The following is a 22,725-nucleotide window of genomic DNA, read 5'->3' on the forward strand; positions in this document are numbered from 1 at the left end:
TAAACACTCTTGACCATCAAGCCATCATATGGGGTTCTATATTTTTTATTTTTAATATTTAAATTTTTATTTTTTTATTTTTTATTTATTGAAAGTTTTTATACATTCATCTTAATATTATTTTAATATTTATATTAGAGTAGTATTATATATTTAGTATATGTCTATTTTTTTAATGTGTTTTAAATTACATGATATATAAAAATAACATAATATAAAGTATTAATAATGGGTCGGGCCGAACTTGAGCCTTGAACATTCAAGCCCGAGCCCTGCTTATAATTTTGAATGGTTCTATTTTTTTACCCAATCTCATTTTTTGTCTAATATTTTTACTCAAACCTTCTCAAAATTTAGACAGACTTTCGTATTTGGGTGGATAGTTCGGCACATTAACAGGTCTAGTTTATCTTTAGCCACATCCAAATCCATTTTTTGGGTAAAGTATAAAAATGTACATATCTTTTATAGTTAGTTGGCTAATGGTGTCAACTTTTATCTCCTTTAAAAATAATATATGTTTACGGTTTTTTCCCAGGTGAGTCTGATTCGATTTTGAAAAACAACTTAATTAAAGGTCGAGTCTAAACAGAAACTCAAAATTAAATTTTGCATTAGTCCTTGTACATTGTGAAAGTTGTGGATTTAGTCTTTATATTTTGGTTTGATCAATTTTGTGCTTTTAAACTTTTGAAATTTTAGTACTGACCCAAATAGTGGTAGTTAAATCTATTTGATTAAATTCAATAATTAGCCCTATATTATGCATATAGTTATATGTTTAGTTCATATTCTCCAAATAGACCATTTTAAGTCCTTATACTTTTCAAATTTTGAAATTTCAATCGCTAAACCATTAACTAATTTTTTAGTGAGCAATCTGCGGAACTAACAAGCTCATATGACATTGCATACATGATAATATGTTTATTGTATTAAAACAATTATCATTTGGTGAAGACTAAAGTTTTAAATTTTTAAAAATATAAAGACTAAAAATGATTTAATTAAAGTACATGGATCAAATCCATAATTTTCATAAAATACATGAACTAATAGCAAATTTAACCTATTGACATGTGTGGATGCCATAAGGAGCAATGTCTTAATCAAACAAAACATCGAGGATCTAATCCCAACCACCTAATGTCAACTTCAATTAACAAAATTCCAGTGAAGTGGACGCAAAGAAACTAACCCCCCACTAATAATTTTAATTAAGCTCCCTCTAAGTTAAATTAATTACATCCAACCCCATTTCTAACGACCCTTTCACTTTCATGTGATTAAATATCTTGTATTATAAGGAGCTCATTTATCACCACCTGAGAATGTATTCACTGCATATTTATTTATTTTTTCATTTTGAAAGTTATATAGCCATGGAGGTGGAGCAAGGCGGTGCTGTGGTTGTTGTTGGGCGGGCAGAGATCGATACCCGGCCACCATTTCGGTCAGTTAAGGAGGCTGTGATGTTGTTCGGAGAAAAAGTTCTAGTTGCAGAAATTTATGGCAATAAGCTCAAAGAGGTTCTCTTTTGTCTGTTCTATGCTTATTTGTTTGGTCTAATTTCTGTTTTAGTCCCTCTTTTATGTTGAAAATTGGATTAATTTCTGTATTTAAATTTGGTATAATTTGGTCCTATTTGTATAATATTAATATTAGGTTTAAATTAATAAACCGTTAATTGTTGTTTTTAAAGTGACAAGGCTGATTTTTTTAAATGTTATTTTATTAGAGTCACGTGAAAATCTAATTAAACCGTATTCAACCGATTATAACTTTGAATGTTAGCCAATATTTTTAATATTGTTTAAAAAAAATTCATGTCATCACTTTAATTACATTAACTAACGGTTTTATAAATTTGACCTACTTATAATATTAGAATAGTAGAAGGACCAAGTTATGTCAAATTAAAGTAGAGGGATTAGATCCTAAATTCAACATAATAAAGGGACAAAAGCCATAATTAGACCTATAATTTATTTTTAAAGCATATATGTGTGCTAAGTTTGTAGACATTTGAGGTGTTCATAGGTAATGTTGAGTCAATACTCGATTTTAAAAAAAACTTGGCCCGAGCCCAAACCCAATCATCTAGGCTTGCAGAAATGACTCAAACTATGTTAATGAAATGATAAATGTTTTTTATTTAATTATAATTATAAAAATATATAAAATTTAATGTGAGGTTGCTCTAATGTTTTTTTAATTATTTTTAAACAATAAAACAAGTCAAGTTAGGTCGCACTAAAGTTGAAAAATATAAACCCAAGTCCCACCCAAAATAGGATACCCACGTTAGGCCTGTGAACACCTCTAGTACACATGAATACCATGACCCCCTCTCCCCACACATATATAATGTATTTTTAGCATATCTAGGGTTGATCTAGAGTAGACATACTTTGGTATTTCAGTTTGTACAATAAAATTGTATTTTGACCTCTTGAAATTAACAATTTAATCTAAGTCCTCTTAGCACAAAATTTATTATTGTTGGTCCTTGATATTTTATAATTTTATACCAACCATCCTATTACAAAATTTATGACATTCACCTTTAAGTTGTTGCCAAACATTATTCGTATCCATTTCTAATACTAACTTGTATTCAAATTTAATATATCAGTAATAATACAAAAAAAAATGATGGCTATTTAATTTTTTTTGTTAGATGAAAATCCAGCAACGAGAAAGCGGAAAAAGTCAATCCAAGATTTCAACCTTAACATCAGAGCTAGAAGAAACAAAGCAAAACCTGCAAAAAGCTAAAGAGGAAGGCAATTCAATGTCACACAGCATAAAAGTACTTAAAGAAGAGCTTGAAAAAACAAAACAAGATCTACATTTGCTCAAAATAGTAGAGTTTCATTATTATGGTTTAAGAGAAAATAAGTATTATTATGATTATTGATTTTCTATAGTTTGGTGAATATTTTGTTGGATTCATTAGTTTAAAAAAGTTATAAATTTGTACTAATATTTCAAAAGTTATGTTTAGGGAATGAAAGTAAAATTATGATTTTGGTCTCTTTATTGCATTCAAATTTGAGATTTGATCATTATACTTTAATTTTATATTATTTGGTCTTTCTAGTTTGGCTTTACGAGTAAACTAGCCTCTAAAATATACCATAATTTCCATATTAGTCCTTTTATTTTGTCAAATTTGATTATTAAACTATCAATTTTATCTTGCTTTACCCCCAAAAAAAATCAACCAATAAGAACGAACATGTTGCACATTCTTATTCGATGTCATACACTTTTGGGTAAATGGGACAAAATTGATAGTTTAAGGACCACTTCTAGCAAAAAGAAAGGACCAATATAGAAATTGAGGTATATTTAGGGATCAATTTGCTAATAAAAGCCTTATAGTTTTATAATATCATTAGTTAGTCCAAATAGGTGTTAGATCCGGTGCCCTAAGTGTAATTTGTATGATAACAAATTCAATTTGTACTATCATAATTTGATATCATATTATGCTTTAATAGGTAGTTAGTATAATCAAATAATATTCTGATTAATCATGATTCCAGGTATGTATTAGCTTGACCAATCGAGAGAATTGGGTTACAATTGAAATATGTGTATCTATACGAGTTGTGGTTATATGATTGTATTATGATTCTGACATGTTAATTTGAGTTGATGTGCTCAATGATTATTAATAAAGAACAATGCCCTATTAACGGTATCAGATAAAGTTACGGATGTAGTTGGCATGTTATAGGATTAGTTATGCGGGATACTTCGGTTTATATCGATGAGCGTGGGCGCATATTACTTTAGATGTTCAGATTAGTGTTGGGCACACATTACTTCAATTTATACCAATGAGTGTTGAGTGAATATTACTTCAAACGTAGCAATGAGCATTGGTGCATTTTATATTGATGTGATGGTGGTTTATTTTGCATTATTGCCCTCAAGTTTGAATCAATTAATAGGGGCATAATAATAAGACAGATGTGAGCTAATAAAATGAATGCAATATACACAATTACAAAAGGTATTTAATTATATTTATAATATAATTATTGATATTGTATTATTTAATTAACTTTGATTTAAATTTTAACGTAAATGAGATGTTAGATAGTATGTGAAAAATCGTGCGAATTGCGGAATACGAGTCCTGAGGCCCGATGATGCTATGAAAAGAATCGAAATACTCAATTATGAAAACATGATATGAATATTGATATGAAAGTGTTAATGTGTTTGAAAATGATATTGAAATAGCAATGATTCTAGTATTATAATTAAAGTGTGATAATAGATTTAGTGATTTTAAGCCTTAAAGGATTATTGGTTTGTTGTTATTCAAGCTTTAAACCGAACAATGATCTCATAATGAATCATTAGGTAGTGAACTACGAGACAATGCTTATTAATAAAGACTTGTCATAAATTAATTTGTATCGGGTTTACTTTCTTGATTTATTTACGCATTATTTTTAGATTATGTAAACATCACTGAGCTTTTTTACTTTGCGTGTAGATTGTTTGTTTTCTTGCGCAGGTGCCGATTAGGTTTTGGACCAATCAAGAGGTATCAACAGCATCCAGATCTCACATTTTAGCCCAACTATATCTTTGTGAAATTTCGTTATGTTTTGCAAGTAGTAAAGGCATGTACCTAAGTTGAGTGAGTTACGAGTTATAGTTAACAGTTTGGTATTATGTTGGCCTAAGGTTGACTTATATTGGAATTCATTTGAATGTGATAAAATGTGCATAATAGGAGAAATTGCCATTTGGTCTCGAGACCCAATGAACATGTCTTGAGACATGAATCCCAATGTTTCGAGACAGGAAAACATTGAAGCTAAAGGTCTGAAACAAGGAAAACTTGTCTCAAGGCTTGCAATCAAATAATTGTACTTGAATTTGAAATACTGACCCTGTATTTGATTCTGATTAATGTTGGAACACTTTGAATGAAATGAAAGACATCTATTATGCTTGAATATACTTGTAATTTTAAAAGTTTATCGAATTATGTTCGGTTTTGAATAAATTACTGTTAATATCAAATTATGTTAAGAGCCTTGCCGCCCTTTGTTTCAATGGAAAAATTTCACTTTAACTCCTCCTAAAATATAAGCAATTCAAATCAAGTCTCTTAGCTTTTGAATAAATGGAAAATTATCTGACACCTCTAAAAATATAAGCATTGTAATTTAAGCATTTTAATGATAACTTTTCAACTTTAGCCCCTCAGAAAATTTATAATTTTAATTCGATCCGTAAATAAAAATTTCGACTTTGCTCTTATCTATTGCAACAATCAAGAAGCCGTAGACTCGAACGTGCTTGAACACGTTTTTTTTTACTATTTAAAGATAAAAAGAAATTGCAGATATGATATTTAATAAATTTGAGATTCGAAACTTAGCATCATCGGTCCAACCTCAATCTGCATTAGCATCATCAGTCCAACCTCAATCTCCATTATTGCAAGGTCTCGACGAAGCTCGATCTTGAAACAAAACGAAGCCTCATCTAAAGCTAAGTTTAGAATTGGGGGGATGTATTCATATGAGCTGACAAAATTGTTCCAAATTTTGCAAACAAAAAAACAAGACAAACAAGGGACAACAAATGCAGGTTCGGAGAAGAAGAGGTGTGTTCATTGTACTGACATATGTGTTGAAATTATTTTTGGAGGGGCAATGTTTGAACATAATTTATCACTGTATGCATATGAAGTTTTACAAATTTTCCAAAGATTGAACTGTAATTTTATTTTTAAGGAATAAAATTGAATTTTAAATTTTAAGACCATCAAATAATAATTTTATTTATTGAGTTAACTTAAATTTTATATTTTTTAAAGAAATTAAATGAAAAAATATTCCATTTTAAAGGTCAAACTAGACCTGTCCATGGTTCAGGTCATGCCTTAACAAAATAGTCCTGTTTGATAGGTTTAGGCCCAACCTAGTCTGAAAAACGAATTCAAGTTTTTGTCTAATCCCACCTTGAATTATAGATGCTAAACTTTAAAATAAATATTTAAATATAAATATAAAAATTTTATTTAAAAGAAATAAATATAATACATCAAAAATATTAAAACTTTCAAATAAATATTTCCCAACAAACTGAAATAAATTAAAAAAATTTAAATGTGTAACTTAACAAACAAATGTCTCTAAAATAGTAATAAATTAACAATAAAACAATAACAAGAAAATAATAGCAACATAAGAGTGAAATGACAAGAAAACAATATAAAGCAACAGCAAAATAGCAAGGTTTTCTTTTCTTTTTTTTTTTTGCAAATTCGGGCCGGGACAAAAACTTTACCTGAAACTTGACCCTTTTTCTAAACGAACTTTATTTTTTTACCCAAACTTATTTTTTAGACCTATATTTTTACATAAAATCTTTCACTTTTCGAGTTAATCTTCTTGTCTTCCCTTATTGCCCATGGCCTCTCGAATTAAAATTTTTCATATTTTTGGAGGACTATTAAGAATTATGTTAAATCCAACAAGTCCCCTCAATATTGTCCCAATTTTTGCAAACAAAAAAAAAAGAAAAAAGCAAACTAGAGACAAGAAATTCAGTTTCAGACATGGTGGAGATGAGGTTCCAAAATAAAATAATAATAAAATTTATTATTCTATTTTGATAAAAAATATATAAATTAAAAACCGTGACATATCAAGTCGAGTTAGAATTAAGTATGCCTTTGATTTTTCAGATCAAATTCAAGGTAATTAAATTAATATTTAATTTTTCGATTGAGTCTTAATTCGATTGACGTGTCCTTTGTTATTAATGCAGGAAGACGTAGATTTGAGTGTACTAAAGCGCATTATTCTCCTATTTATGGGTTAGGGAGGGGCTATGGATAGTTCTAGAAATAATATCATAAAAAGTAGATGTTGAGGCCCAATTTTGGCCCAACTTAATACCTAACTCTAGCCCAATACCCCAAAAAAAAAAATCCTAGGTGTGCCGCCCTATTGTCTGCCACCATAACTCACTCCATAATTGGCCACCCACCCTCATTTGCTCCACTTGCTTGCAATGGAAAAGGCAAATAAATTTAAAAAAAAGAACAAGTTGTAAAAGGTTATATAAAGCCACAATCTCGATATAAGGAGGGGTTTTTTTGAACACTAAAGAGCATTGTATTACATATATATTTCAGAAATAAAAGAGCAAAAAATAGAGAGAAAAATGTTACATTTTTTTTTCAATTTTTGATTTCTTTTTTTTTTCTTTTTTTTCATTTTTGATTTTGCTTTTAAGCTTCAAGAACAAGAAATAAAAAGGAGAAGAAAAGAAAAGGGAGGGGCGATTGTATTATACACGATTTAAGGAATCAAAGAAAACGGAGGTTGAGTTTTATTTCCTTTTTTTCATTTCTTATTATTTTTTTTCCTTATTTGTTCAAAAAATCAGTTTTAAAACGAAAAAAATAAAAAAGGAAGAAAGGGGACTTACCTGAACCTCGGAGCCGCGACATCGGAGCCTTACTCCATCGTTGAAATCGGCTCTCAAAAAGGAAAATGAGGGTCTCTCCTTTCATATTTTCGGGCTAGAAAAATAGGGCCTTCGGGCGCCCTAAAATCAGGGTCAAAAGACCCATTCGCACAACCCCAACCACCATCTACGGTGGCTCCATGGCGGCGGCAATGATGGGTATAAATCCTAACCAAAGGGGAAATGAGGAGAGAGAGCCAAGAAACTCTCTGTTTTTGCTTTTCAAAATGGGGGTTAAAAATACAAAATAAAAAAAAGGGGGTTTTAAGTTTTTTTTTTTTTAAAAAAGAAGGCTTGCACTTTAACCCATTTAACAGGCCTAATATGTGCCTTTTAATTGAAAATGGGAAAATTGTGCATTAGGTCCTTCCCATTTGCGCAAACATTCAATCATGCCTCATTTATTTCTTTTCTTTTTAATTTGGCTTTGATACTTATGTATATTAGCATTTCGGTCCCATTTCTTTTTACTTTATTATTTTCGCCCCAAATTTCTATCTAGAGTTCAAATTAGCCCATTTTTCGTCCTTTTCTTTTATATTTTATTTTATTATTTAACATTATGGTATTATAATTGTATTTTATTTTCTTGCATATTATTTACTATTATTATTATTACCTTCATTTCATTATTATTATTGCTATTGCTATTTTTTTTTGTTGTTTATATTTTTATTTATATTATTATTAGTATCATTATTATTATTATTATTATTATTATTATTATTATTATTATTAATATTATTATTATTATTATCTCCGTTACTATTATTTTTTTATATTACTATTATTGTTATATTATCACTATTTTTCTTACTATTATTATTACTACAACTATTATTACTATGATTATATTTTCTTTTTATACTCATTTGCTTATTACATCATTAATTTTTATATCATTACTATTATAATAATTATTATCATTACTTTTCATCGTTATATATATATTTTTTATTTTCTCTGTTTTATTAATATTATTAATATCATTATTACTATTATTTTTTTATTACTACTACTGTTATTTTTATTAACATATTTTTACCATATTATTATTTCTTTTTTTTTATATATATCATTATTGATATCAACATATACTATTATTATTAATGTATTATTATTTTCTATTTATTACTATTATTAATATATATTTTTCTTTTCTTTTCTTTAGTGCTATCACTATTATTATATTATTTGTCTTATTAATGCTCTGTTACTATTTCCCACTTAGCTATTATTACTATTATTATTTTTACTATTATAATTATTATTAATCTTTTATTATTCTCTTACATTACTTGTTTGTTTTACTCCTCTATTTCTGATCTTATCATTCTTATTATGCGTTTATTTTTATTTTGTTATGTTCATTGATATCGAAATTCATATTTGTTTGTTCATTTTTCGCTATTCCATTTTACCACGAATTTATATTAATTAACCGACGAAAATAATTCTTTCACAAAGGCAATATTTGGTGTTCGAAATTCGGGGAAACGTGCCCTAACTTACTGGGTCTCGATTTTCCTCGTCCACCTTAACTAACCGAATATCCTTTTGAAATACACGAATTTTTATATAAAAGGCAAGCTCGCTCTCAAAAATTCAAGATGTCGTGTCCTAACTTACTGGATGTGACATTTTATATTTTGAGACGAGAAGGTCTTTAACATTTGAGCATTTTCTTTACAAAGAGGGATCGTATTTTAAATTCTTTCAAGTTTTCAAATTTTCGACACTAAGACACTAATTAATCAACTAGGTACCAATTTTTGGGCGTTACAAGGGTGCTAATCCTTCCTTGTGCGTAACCGACTCCCGAACCTATTTTCTTGATTTACGTGGACCAAAATTGTTGTTTAAATAAATCAAACCATTTATTAAAAACAACCACTTTTACAATGTGATCCAATCACACCTAAAAAGATTGGTGGCGACTCTCGTTTTCGTTTTTCTCCAAGTCGATACCCGTTTTTCCAAAAAAATGGTTACAACAGTAGATATGATCAAAATCTATAACGAGATTATTCAAAAAATATATTTAATTTTGGATCGAGGCCAAGCTGGAAAAAAAGCAACCCGCCCTGTAACTAGAGGTGTGCATGGGCCGGGCCGGGCATGGCCCAGATAAAATTTTAGGCCCGTTTTCTAGGCCTGAGCCCAGCCTAAGCCTGAAATATGGGCCTAAAAAATTACCCAAGCCCGACCCCGAAATAAAATTGTTAAGCCCGAGCCCGGCCCATATTTTTTTTAGCTTATTTCATTAAATAAAAAATTTTAAAATATAATAAATCAAATACATTTAAAACATAAAAACAAATATTAAAACAAAAAATAAATAAAAATGAGACAAACAATTCTTAAAACAATACATAAAATATAATAAAAAGTGGTTATATTAAAATTGAAAATAAAATGTAAATATGATTAAAAATAAAAATATATATATATTTGATATATAATTCTGGCCGGGCCAGGTCGGGCCCAGGCCAAAAAAGTTTTGCCTGAGGCTTGGTGCGTTTTCTAAACGGGCCTCCTTTTTTTGCCCAAACCCATATTTCGGGCCTATATTTTTACCCAAACCCTCCCATTTTTCGGGCGGGGCCCAACCCATGCACACCTCTACCTGTAACCACCTCTAATAAAAAAATTTAAAATAAATAAAGGGAGTATAAAAAGCAAAGGGACTTCTTTGATGGTGGGTAGGTGGACCAAATTGAAATTAATATAGTTATGGTGAGGCATGAACCCCATTGCACTAAAATTATGTAAACAATCCACAAAGCAACCATGTGAGGCTTATCAGAATGTCAATAAATACAAATAGGTGTCTTTAACATGCTTTGCTAATCCAATTTAAATCCCCATTAATTAAAACCCACAATCATTTAAAATAGATTGTCAATTTGTGTTTTTGGCCCTTCTATTCTATTCAAAATTAATATTTAGTCTTTATATTTTAATATGGTATAACTTCTCTCGTGGATTTTTATAATATCATTAATTAATCCAAACGGTTAATGGTGTTAACTATTATAGTTAAAAAAACACTTGTTCTAACTCGTTATGTTAACAAATTCTAATTTTGGTCCCAAATTTAGTATTTAATTTTTATATTTTAAATTGGCATAATTTGATATGATTTTTATAAATGTTTTAGTTAGTTCAAATAGTTATATATAAAAAGTTTTGACGTGATTTCCCCCCTTAAAAATCACTTTCTCCGGCTTATCATTTTGACATTAATTTCTTGCGTTGGAATAAGGGTTTGTTTTTAAAAAAATTTAAATCAATATTTTGATCAAAAAGTTAACATTGTGCTAACTATTTGGACTAATTAAGCACATTATAAAAAAAAAATCAAAACATGCCAAATTAAAGTACGTGGATCGAATCACAAATTCAGATATAATAGAGGGACTAAAACTAAAAATTAACCTTTTTTTTGGTGGATGAGCTACTTGTATGGTGCGTTAGGCTCTTCTATATAAATGACCCCAATGGCGAAAAAAAAGAACCAGAGGCAGCCTAGAGAAAAAGAAAAATGAAGACTAGTAATCTATGCATGCCAAGGTTCAAAGGCAATAACAAAAACAAACGTTTGTCGCCGATGACCCTTTTCGAACGGTTCCGAGAGGCGATTTTTCGTCTCATAATGCTATCGGCTCTCACTAAGACCTCGTCGGATCAACACTTTAACTCTTTGGCTGTTCCTCAGAGATGTTACCACCAGCCAGATGACGCCCGTCGCAGTGAAGACATGGCGGATTGCATTGAGTTCATCAAGAGAAAGGCATTCATAGAAGAAAATCGGGAGTCGAGTGATCGTAATTCGACTGCGAATGATGGTGGTGGTGATGTTGCCATGCAGTTCTGTGATGCAATACTTTTAACCATTTTTTTCTTCATTTAAATGTGAGATTTGAACATTAGAGGTGCGTGGTATAGATTTGGAATTTTTGTATTTTAATTTTCTGTATTTTTGAAAATTTTAATAATTTTTGAAATTTGAAAATTTAATCCTAATACAAAATATAGTAATTAAATCTATTAAGTTAAATTTCACTATTGGTCCAATAATTTGTTAATTTAGTTCATATTTTCAATTTAGTCATTTTAGTCCTTACACTTTTCAAAATTTAAAATTTAGTCATGTATCAAGTGATAACCATTAAATTCATTAATTAAAATTGATTTTTCCATGAATATTATGTGAATAGCAGATGATATGATAATATATGTGATAATATGTTTGATGCATAAAATTTTAAAAATAACATAATTTAACTTAACAAATTTAATAGTTACCGTTTGGCTAGAATAAAAATTCAAAATTTCAAAAATACATTTACCAAAATGGACCAATTTAAAGTATAAGGACTCCACAACTTATGCATAATACGAGTGCCAATAGCAAAAATTCACATTGATTAACGTACGAGGTTGTTCGATTAATTTAATCTCTTTAATTAGGTCTTAACTAATCTAATCGAACTAATTTGACATTGGCTAATTCAGTTGGTTCATGATGTTTCCTTCAAAGTGTGAGAAAAGAAAAACACGATTTGAATTTTGGTTAAAATTTATATATCATTTATATTATTACAAATATATTAAAAATAAAAAAAAGTATATGTACTATAAGTTTGTTAATTCAATTAATAAACGATAACCGTAAATTTAATTTATTTTAATTGCTTATAAATTAAATTAATAATCATAATTGATTTAATTGAACCTACCTGATTATCGATTAAAATTTTAATTGAGAATAAAAATCGGTAAGTAAATTAAATTGAGCTTAAATAACTTGATTATGTCTCAAGTTAAGCTTAAAATTTGAAATTGATGCTCGATTAGGTTCAAACTTAACACTATCTCGACTTAGCTAAACTCAATTATATATTAATAATGACTCAAAATTAATCAATGATACTTGAATCAATCGAATTAATAGACAAATCAATTAAATCACAATCTATTTGGAGTATTGGTCCGGAGAATGGTGGATAAGTAAAAACTGCACCTAAACGCAAAGCGGACATTAAACGTAAGCCCGGTCCACATTTAAGAAAAAAACCGCGCATGTTTCCTCTTGGAGGTCATAAACACTAAATAATCGAACTCATTCTCACCGCCACCGCCACCGCCATCGCCATCTCCACCGCCACCGCCTCTAGGGTTTTGTTCTATTTCTCCGCCCTAAAAATCGTAAACCTCCGATCAACGAAGCCAATCAAAAATGGTCGGTACGTCAAATTTCCATTGGAAATTCCATTTTCATGGCTTTCACTGTTGATCAGCTATTCTATTTTGCTTTTTCTTTAGTTTTTAATTTTTTTTTTTATAATGGCTTTTGTTTAGGGCCGCAATCCGAGAGAGAAGACAAAGTATCGTTGGAACTCACTGAAGAAATCATTCAAAGCATGGAGATCGGCATGGTTTTTAAAGATTATGTAAATTCCACATCCTAATTTATTTATTTAAAATTTCAATTGTTAGCTTAAAACTAAAGAATTTTGCTCTTCAATTATCGTTTATCAGAGCGGTAGGATAAGTTCAATGGATTTTCACAGAACGTCGGGTTATTTAGTAACTGCTAGTGAAGATGAATCCATCCGCCTTTATGATGTTTCCAGTGCTACGTAAGCTGATTTTAAAGTGTATTTCATTAATTTTATTGCTTGATTAATTTGAAAAATGGAAGGATTTTTTTTTTTCATTTTTCACAATCATGATCTTTAAAACCTAAAACCTTAATGAATTTTACTGCAATTGATTTTTTTTTCTCAGGTGTTTGAAAACAATTAATAGCAAAAAGTATGGAGTTGATCTAGTTTGCTTTACTTCACATCCAACAACAGTTATTTATTCGTCGAAGAACGGTTGGGATGGTATGTTACCACTACAACTCTCTGTGTGTGTTGTTATTATAGGTGCTATTTTAGTTTTATTATTGAGAGGTGGCGTTTCATTGTTTCAGAATCGTTGCGGCTTCTCTCGTTGCATGATAACAAGTACTTGCGGTATTTTAAGGGTCACCATGACAGGTTTGGTTTTTGATACCAATTAAGTGTTTGTGCCTAAAAAATCTATAACTAAGACTTGAATTATTGGCATTTTTTTGATGTTTTGTTTTGTCTTTTTAGAGTTGTTTCCCTTAGCCTAAACTCACGCAATGAAAGTTTCATTTCCGGATCTCTTGATAGAACCGTTCTGCTTTGGGATCAACGCGTGGAAAAATGTCAGGTGAGTTGTATTTGTATGTTTAGATTGATATTTAGATATGCTTTTATTGCTTCCAAATTCTCAAATTTATCGTATGTATTCTAGGGCCTTTTACGTGTGCAAGGCAGGCCTGCCATATCTTATGATGACCAAGGGCTAGTCTTTGCTATTGCCTTTGGAGGATACATCAGAATGCTTGATGCTAGGATGTATGAAAAGGTTCACCACTCATATAAGATTAATTTTGTAGTTTTGCTGTTCCTTTTATGCTCTCTGTTTTTTTTTTGGGGGGTGGGGGAAGAAAAGGCATGTAATGAATTGGAAACTTTGAATTCGTTTAGGGTCCTTTTGAAATATTTTCTGTTGGGGGAGATGTATCGGATGCTAATGTTGTGAAGTTCAGCAATGATGGACGACTCATGCTTTTGACAACTATGGATGGACATATTCACGTGCTTGATTCATTTCGTGGCACGCATGTGAGTTAATCATACACTTAAAACAGCTTTCATGCAAAATTTTAAATTTAATTAAACAAGATTATACTAAGTGGTTCACATACTTAGTGAGTTTCTTTTTTCTGTTATTGTTATTGTCAGTTATCCACTTACAATGTGAAGCCAGTTCCTAGGAATTGCACCTTAGAGGCATCATTTAGCCCCGAGGGAATGTTTGTTATATCAGGTATTCTATATCCAAATGGCAAATATCCGACAGTTTATTTTTTGAAAGTACAATATTTTACTGGGTATGGCATAATAAAATATTCCAATGCTCTTCTGTCATAGTTAGGGGTGTAACCGAGCCGAGCCGAGCTTGAATACTGCCAAGCTCGAGCTCAGCTCGACTCAAAATTTGGAGCTCAATACTTGGCTTGAGCTCGATTGAACATTTTTTTTTAAAGCTCGAGATATAATTGAGCTCGAGCTTGGCTCGACAATTACCTAATTGAGTTCGAATTTTTTCAAGTCAAACTCAAATAGCTTGTGAGCACCATTGTCTCATTTCATAGTTGTTTTATTTGTTTCAAGTTTTGAAGTTTTGGGGGAGAGCTGTGGAGATTCTCCGAAGTCTGAAAGTATCTAAGTTGGTTGATTTCTGACTTACAGGTTCAGGGGATGGTCGTGCATATGCTTGGAGTGTACGCAGTGGAAAAGAAGTATGATTCATCTGCCCTCAATCAATATCTTGTCTCTGTCTCTCTATTTAAATTATTTACAAACTTGGTGATACCAATGAAGTTGTTACTTGTGTGCTTATTTCATCGCTGTTTAGGTTATTCTTTGGTGTTCAATTCTGTAGTTTTTAAGGCATTTTCTACGGTACCCAGTAATAATAAGAAATATAGTACTTTTCTCCATTATTTGCTTTGAAAATTCATTCATCCTTGACTGCCCCTCTAAAACCAGAAAAGGAAACACTCATTATCCCAATGATATCCTAAGGCGTTGTAATGAATTAGAGATGTTGAATGTTGTTGACCCCTGGAATGTGGTTATGTCTGGTCTATCGGATTTGGCTGCTAAAAATACTAGAGGAAATCCATAGAAGATACAGTAAAATTAGTGCTTGATTTCTACCCATTAATAGTTCTAAACCTGTAATTTCATATATTTTTTTGGTGAACCTACTTGGTAGGTCCCTCTATCATAGGAACCAGATCAAATTAGTCCCTCTACTAATAGACCAATTTAATAAGTATTCTATTTAAATGAATCAAATAAGACCAAATTTCAAGAGTTGACATTTACCGTTTAAAATAAGTCATTTATAGTTTAACAAAGTTAATATTTTGAAAGCTTTTTAATGGTTTTGCAAATGGTATCTTTTGCTTGGAGTTGAATTGCAAATGAAAAAAATAGTTTTCATGTGATTTTTAAACAGTAAATGCTAACTCTGTTACTATTTGGCTTTATTTGATTCTTTTTAATAGTACAAGGATTAAATTAATCCTTTTAATAATAGATGGACTAATTTGATCTAGTCTCTAAAATAGTGGGACTTGGCAGGAACTTTCACTTTTTTTTCCCCATTTGAGTATTTACTTCATACCCTTTTAAATTATTCCCTCCCTTCAACATTCAGCTTCTTTACATGGAAATCCTAATAGTTGTTCTTTGCACTCCTTAGGTGGCAAGCTGGATGATGAGTAGTGAACCTTCTGTAATAAACTGGAATTGGATGAACACCGACACTGAGCCTCCCGTCATTAAGTGGGCTCCCGGGAGTCTTATGTTTGTAACCGGGTCTACTGAGCTGTCATTTTGGATTCCAGATCTGTCTAAATTGGCAGCATACGTTGGAAGGAAGTAGGGCTCCAGCTCTCAATGCTTCGTGCTTGTAATCTTGAGTCGTATTTGTAAGGTTCATCTGATTCCGAATTCAGAGCAAAATGTTCGTATCTCTGTTGCTTCAGTCTCTTGCATCTGTTTAAGCATTTAACTATGACTATTTTGTTAAGAGCCAGGTTGTAGGTACTCCAGTAAGAATGAGAGGCCAGCTTCTAATCTAGGTATATATTTCAAAGCTTCCTTATGTTCTTTCATTTTGTAGTCATCTGGTTGTACAGCTATTTTATATGTAGTAAACTTCTAAAGCGGGTTAGGTTAAATTATGCTATTAGTCCCTGGTCAAATTTAATTCTTGTACTTTTTCGAATTTTAAAATTTCCCAATTAGAAGGTAACTATTAAATCTACTCTGCTATTAGTCTTGTATTATCTCTATGTATGGAGTGGATTTAATCCATGTGTTTTAATTGGATCGTTTTTAGTCCTTATGTTTGATTTTGAAATTTTAGTGTTGATTTAAATGGTAGTCGATAAATTCATTAATTAAAATGACATGGCTTTTTTTGTGTATTATGTGAAAATAGTAAATAGATATGGTATTGTACATGTATAATATATTAGTAGAATTTAACTTAACAAATTTAACAACTCTTACTTAATTAGAATTGAAATTTTAAAATTTAAAAGTATAGTCTAAAATTGACCATTTGCAACTTATCTATAGTGCAAGGATTGATAATAGAATTTGACCTTTGGATTATGGAATGTTGGATGTTGTGATAGAAATTTGTGTTGTTTAAGATCTTATGTGTTTCATATAGACCAATCAATTTTATTATATAAAAGTTAATAAGTTGAGTTTTCAAATTTCTTAAAATAATTTTAAATTAAATTATGAATTCGAATTTAAAATGATTTAAATAACTTAAGTGTGATTTGATTAAAAATTGAGATTTAAACTTGAAATGAGGAATTTTAACTTTAAGGTAAAATTTGAAAATTCTTTAATACATTAATAAATTTAATTTTTTCCACCTATTGATGCGTTTAGTTTTTTTATTGTATATTATATTATGATTATAGTATATAATTTTATGGTTATCGATTTTTTTATTAATCGCATATAAATATACTGTTGATTTAAAAAAATCATTTAAACTGAATAAATAACTTTCTGTTTATTAAAAAAAATGGTAGTATTTGATACATGTAAGCGATTAAATTAAGCTTCCTTGTAACCTGATGACATGGCACGAAATGATAGGGTGTAAAAAGAAATGAGATAGGATCGGTCTCGCACTATATAACTCATTCACCCCACATAAAATAAAAGAAAGATAAGCATATCCATAAGTTCCTGCTACAATATATGAAAATGGATTCTACCATTCTTCATTCCCTTGCTTCAAAGTCACCTCCATCAACCACCCTTCTCTTTCTACAACCTGCATCCTCACCACCATCACAACCACCATGCACCCACCTCTTTTTCCCTCGCCACCTTCCACGGCTGCCCAAACTTCACTGCACCAACAGCAGCAGTGGCAACGACACACCACCACCGCCACCACCACCAGCAGAACCTATTCAAATCCGGTTCAAAAGAGGTTCAAGACGGCGCAGACAGCTCCAAGAAGATGGGTTTGGTGTACAAGGACAAAACATGAAAACCAACAAGGCTGCAATTGAACAACCGGTTCCAAAGAAATGGGAAGAAATGAGCATGACAGAGAAGGCATTAGACTTGTACGTTGGGGAAAAGGGTTTGCTGTTTTGGCTCAATAAGTTTGCTTATGCTTCCATTTTTATTGTTATTGGTGCTTGGATACTTTTCCGGTTTGTTGGACCGGCACTTAATCTTTATCAACTTGATTCTTCTCCTTTGGCTCCTACCTCCATGTTTAAGGGCTCTTGAAATGATACCATAGTGCTTTGTCTTTGTATTGGTTTTTTTTGTAGCATCTTGTTTAGGGAAATGGAACAATAATGAAACATATTTTACTAATTGTCTATATAACATATCTGAGATATAGTCCCATTTGGTTATAAGTGGTGGCCTTTATGTGTTATGAATTGGTGTCTCGTGAAGACCCAACTCTTCAAGGTTTGTGAATGTTTGTCTTAATAATATTGATTTCGGGGTTCAAATTTAAGTTGAAGAGATGTAATGTGATTTAGTACTCCACTCAACACTTGTTGGTAAAATAACATTTTCCTGTTGTGCTAGAGCTAAATTCATGAGGCAATGACAGAACTAGTGATATTAAGGGTGCAAAGCCGAGCTAGAACTCTTATATTGCCTTTGTGTGTCTCTCAACGAAAGAGTTCAATACTTCTTTGTACTAGAGCTAAATTCACCAGGCAATGGCATAACTAGCGTTGTCAAGGATGCAAACACGAGGTAGAACCTTGCATTCAAAAGGGCCTTTTTTTTTTTGTGTTTGTGTGTGTGTGTGTGTGTCTCATTCGAAAGGGTTCGAGACATTTTTGTACTAAAACTAAATTCACTAGGCAATGGCAGAAAGGGCGCAAAGCCAAGCTAGAACCCCTAAATTGTCTTGCATTCGAAAGAGGTTTTTTGTATGTGTTTCTCTGTCGAAAGGGTTTAAGACATTTTTGTAGTAGAGCTAAATTCTCTAGGCAATGGCAGAACTAGTGTTGTTAAAGGTGCAAAGCCAAGCTAGAATCTTAATATTGTCTTGCATTCGAATTTTTCTGTGTCTCTCTCTCTCATTCAAAAGGGTTCGTGATATTTTTGTACTAGCGCTAAATTCACTAGGCAATGGCACAACTAGTGTTGTTAAGGGCGCAAAGCCGAGCTAGAACCCTAATATTGTCTTGCATTTGAAAGGATTTCTTTCTTGTGTGTGTTTCTCATTCGAAAGGGTTCTGGACATTTTTGTACTAAAGCTAAATTCATTAGGCAATGTCACAACTAGTGTTGTTAAGGGCGCAAAGCCGAGCTAGAACCCTTACATTGTTTTGGATTTGAAAGGGTTTTTTCTTTTATGTGTGTTTCTCATTCGAAATGTTTCGAAACGTTTTTGTTGTGTGGTGGGGGTAAGCACGGCTAGGCCCACGCCTTGACATCACTGATGGCCACCTAAACAAGATTCCCTGCCTTTTTTTGCAATCAATGTACATATAAAAAGGTAAGGAGGCAAAAACAAAGTTGGCTAACTCATGTAGTGGATTATGCTCGGGACAAAGTTTTGACTGTAGTGGTAATATGACTCACAAACAGGACACTTCAATTAAATATTAGTAATAAAGTAGTTCGACCGTCCAAATTTCTCTCTAGATTGCAAAAGTAAACAATAAACAAAGACCAATAAGCATTTGTCCCCAAAAGTCATTGCCTAGTCTTTCTATTTAATCACAATCCTCATTCATTTTGTACTACACTACTTTGCTTCTTTCCTTTGTATTTGACTCTTTTACAGGGCCAAGAACATGAACTCTGTGTGGGCATTATTGGCTTCCATTGCCTTGATACGTACCACACTCTACAATTACTTGCCTGAAAAGCTCCGGTTATACATCTCTGCACGGTTCGAAGAATGGACTCGCCGGTTCAATACTGATGAAACCATGGTGTTCAAAGATTACCAAAGTTCAAAGATGAACCAACTTTTCCAAGCTGCAAATCTTTACCTTGGAGAATCGCTTCCCACTATTTCAATCCCTCGTGTGACCGTAGAAAAGACTGAGAACGTAAGGAACCTCACTTTTTCCATGGAGAAAAATACCGAGATGATCGATGTTTATGAAAATATACCAATGAAATGGAAGTACTTCTCTGATTATAGTCAAGGTATGTCCAAACATGAGATCAGATGGTATGAACTATCATTTCATAAACAGTACAAAAGCTTGGTCACCAATTGTTATTTGCCATATATCCTTGAAAGAGCTAACAAAATCAAAGAAAGGAACAGAGTGGTGCAACTCCATACAGCAGCTCATGATTTTTGGACCCCAAAACCAGTGATAATTCAACATCCTATGACATTTGAAACCTTAGCCATGGATGGGAATCTCAAGAAGGAGCTTGTGGAAGATTTAGACAGGTTTATGAATAGTAAAGAATATTATCAACAGATTGGAAAAGTCTGGAAAAGAGGGTATTTGCTTTATGGTCCTCCAGGGACTGGAAAATCTAGCTTGATAGCTGCTATGGCAAATCATTTAAATTTTGATATCTATAACTTGAATCTCTCAGCTGTTTCTTCAGACTTTGTTTTGCAGAATTTGTTGCTTAGTACTGCCAATCGTTCGATTCTTGTGATTGAAGACATAGATTGTTCTATTAAGTTGCAGAACAGAGAATCTGGGATAGAACAACCTATAAAGTATCAGCAACAAAACAAGGTTAGTCTGTCATGTAAGCTGTCATGAAATTCTATGGTGAACTAATTGAAATTGTGGGTAAAAGTTAATGTTCTTACAGGTAACACTTTCTGGATTGTTGAACTTCTTTGATGGTATTTTATCCTGCTGTGGGGAAGGAAAGATACTGGTTGCTACTACCAATTACAAAGATCGAATCGACCGTGCATTACTTCGTGCCGGTCGAATGGACATGCATATCTACCTTACTTATTGCACTTTCTCTGCCTTTAAACAACTAGCTTTAAGGTACTTGGAGATTTCTGATCATAGTCTTTTTCACCACATTGAAAAGCTTCTACCAAAGGTTAAAGTTTCCCCTGCTGAGGTTGCTGGTGAACTAATGAAGACTAGGGATCCTAAAGCATCTATTGAGGGCCTGATCAAGCATCTTGAAGAAAAGGTAAATGTATGTATGTATGCATGTGTGCGTGCGTGTATTGGAAAATTGGTAGTTTCACGTGGACTTAGTCCCTTCTAGACCTTTTTCATGGTGAGTTGGCTTGATTTAGAGCTTGATAATTCCAATTATTGTATCTCCTCATGGAACTTTCTGCAGTTGATTGCAGATGGCAACTCTGAAGTTAGTCCCAAGCACCATTCATCTCTTTCACAGACATCAAATTGCCAAGTCCATAAATCTTCAATATCACTTCCTTTGGCATGTAATGGAGCTAGTATGGACAATGTAAAGTCTCCAGGTCCAAAACCAGATGTTTCGGTCAAGTCAAAGTTAACCGCGGACAGTGAGGGTGACAACAACTTCGAGAAGACGGATTTAGTCCGGGATCGATCTTCACGCCATAATATCCTACAAGTCATTGAAGACATGGAAAAGGAACTGTTGAGCTACAAAGAAGCAATTATAGCACTGCAAAAGAAATCATGTGGGACACTGAATAAATTGGCTGGGATTAAGGCCACAATATAAATAAACTCACATTCAATTTAGTGATGGTGAATGAAACCAACCCCATTTTTAATAGTGTCATTAGCTTCCAAAACCATGGCTACCAATCTGCAACTGCTGATATAACTTAGATGTAGATAGTGGCCTTTGGTTCAATAAATAAGATGCATAGTTCTTCATGGTTCAGGCAGACGCTTTTATACGTCTTTTCTTGCATGGCCTTTTTTGTTCTTTACTGTTTTAATAGACATGATAATTGTATCTTTTTATTTTAAAATAAACACCAAATTGTTTTAATTCCAGAAGGAACACACAGTTCCACTATCTGGTTATACCTAAGATTCTTGTGAACTAAAGAGTCAAATCCACATTTATATAAAGGGTTAAATTACATTTGGTCTGAATTTAGCAATTATTTTTATATTGGTGCTTGAACTGTTTTTGGGGTTTAAGTTAAGTTCTTAAAATTGACAATTATTCTCAAATCGGGGTTTGAATTTTTTTTGTCCGGTTTAAGGTGTGTTTATCAAACACAGCCTTAACCTTTGAACTTGACAATTGTTCTTATATTGGGGTTCGAACATTTTTTTTGTTGTCTAAGTTAGTGCTTGATATTTCCTTGAAAACCTTAAAGTTCAAGCTTTAAGGTGAGAACATTTGCCAAGTTTAAGAACTAACTTAGAAAAAAATTCAAGAACCAAATATGGAAACAATTGCCAGTTTAGATACTTAAAAACCCAAAAGTTCAAGTCTCGATATGGAACAATTGCTAAGATCAAGGATTAACTTGAAAAAGAAGTTCAAGTTCCGATGTAGAAATAATTTCCTAGTTTAGACCTCGATATAAAAACAATTGTGAAGTTTAAGGACTAACTTAAATTAAAAAAAAATCAAAACCCAAATAATAATTTTAACCCATATATATAAATATAAGAATTGAGAGGAGACTTGAGCATTAAGTAAGGAATTTTCATTCACATTGTCTTTTGCTTGGACAAGACATGTACTAATGTGAAAAGGATTATATGAGAGGGGCTAACACAGAAGTAAAGAGAAATTACTTGGAAAAAAAACAGTAGGAACTTAAGGAGCAGTCCCTGTTCATGCATTTTATGTCAAAAGGCAATGCAAGCTTTAAGCTTTTCAGCAAAACAGCAGAGGCCATTGTGTGTAGTCTTCAACCGGATTCACCAACTGTATTATGTTTGATATGTAGTATGAAACACTGAAAAAGATAGTAGAACCAAGCATAGGCTTAAACCATAAGCAAAATTGTTACCAGAAAATCTGGTGGTATGTCAATCAAGATGCTTGAAAATATATACAATATTGCAGGCCATACCAATCATTAAGTTTTTAGGTCTCCTTCCACTTTGCCTCTTTTAATGGAATA

At 31.8% G+C, this 22,725-nt stretch overlaps 4 protein-coding genes across 13 annotated transcripts; all 4 read left to right on the forward strand.

Moving 5' to 3' along the window:
• The first annotated feature begins 1,224 nt into the window (after positions 1-1,224).
• Positions 1,225-3,036, forward strand: LOC108479723 (WEB family protein At1g75720). The gene is made up of 2 exons (XM_017782476.2): positions 1,225-1,529; positions 2,681-3,036. The coding sequence occupies exons 1-2, from the start codon at positions 1,332-1,334 to the stop codon at positions 2,918-2,920; spliced, it is 438 nt and encodes a 145-aa protein (XP_017637965.1). The 5' UTR covers positions 1,225-1,331; the 3' UTR covers positions 2,921-3,036.
• Positions 3,037-12,489: 9,453 nt separating this feature from the next.
• LOC108467723 (protein ANTHESIS POMOTING FACTOR 1) lies at positions 12,490-16,354 on the forward strand. 3 transcript variants are annotated; one of them, XR_008276082.1, is made up of 12 exons: positions 12,490-12,764; positions 12,880-12,971; positions 13,060-13,160; positions 13,309-13,409; positions 13,499-13,565; positions 13,665-13,764; positions 13,849-13,962; positions 14,085-14,222; positions 14,343-14,427; positions 14,853-14,902; positions 15,874-16,137; positions 16,211-16,354. XR_008276082.1 is itself a non-coding variant. In XM_053023343.1 (12 exons), exons 1-11 carry the CDS (start codon positions 12,758-12,760, stop codon positions 16,054-16,056), a joined length of 1,038 nt encoding a protein of 345 aa, XP_052879303.1. In that variant the 5' UTR covers positions 12,490-12,757; the 3' UTR covers positions 16,057-16,102; positions 16,211-16,354. The 3 variants fall into 3 exon arrangements, 2 of the variants coding, with proteins under 2 accessions (XP_052879303.1, XP_017623967.1); XM_053023343.1 differs by having other exon boundaries at positions 15,874-16,102; XM_017768478.2 differs by having other exon boundaries at positions 15,874-16,354.
• Positions 16,355-17,402: 1,048 nt separating this feature from the next.
• Positions 17,403-18,050, forward strand: LOC108459657 (uncharacterized). Its single transcript, XM_017759062.2, has one exon. It carries the CDS (start codon positions 17,403-17,405, stop codon positions 17,946-17,948), a length of 546 nt encoding a protein of 181 aa, XP_017614551.1. The 3' UTR covers positions 17,949-18,050.
• A 274-nt stretch (positions 18,051-18,324) lies between these two features.
• Positions 18,325-21,629, forward strand: LOC108459626 (AAA-ATPase At3g50940-like). 8 transcript variants are annotated; one of them, XM_053023358.1, is made up of 4 exons: positions 18,325-19,847; positions 20,268-20,404; positions 20,484-20,831; positions 20,982-21,629. In XM_053023358.1, exons 1-4 carry the CDS (start codon positions 19,487-19,489, stop codon positions 21,351-21,353), a joined length of 1,218 nt encoding a protein of 405 aa, XP_052879318.1. In that variant the 5' UTR covers positions 18,325-19,486; the 3' UTR covers positions 21,354-21,629. The 8 variants fall into 8 exon arrangements, with proteins under 8 accessions (XP_052879318.1, XP_052879307.1, XP_017614528.1 ...); XM_053023363.1 differs by having other exon boundaries at positions 18,783-19,847; positions 20,484-20,825; XM_053023366.1 differs by having other exon boundaries at positions 18,956-19,847; positions 20,718-20,825.
• Positions 21,630-22,725: the final 1,096 nt, after the last annotated feature.

Source organism: Gossypium arboreum, chromosome 2 (genome assembly GCF_025698485.1).
Source record: "Gossypium arboreum isolate Shixiya-1 chromosome 2, ASM2569848v2, whole genome shotgun sequence".
NCBI lineage: Eukaryota > Viridiplantae > Streptophyta > Magnoliopsida > Malvales > Malvaceae > Gossypium > Gossypium arboreum.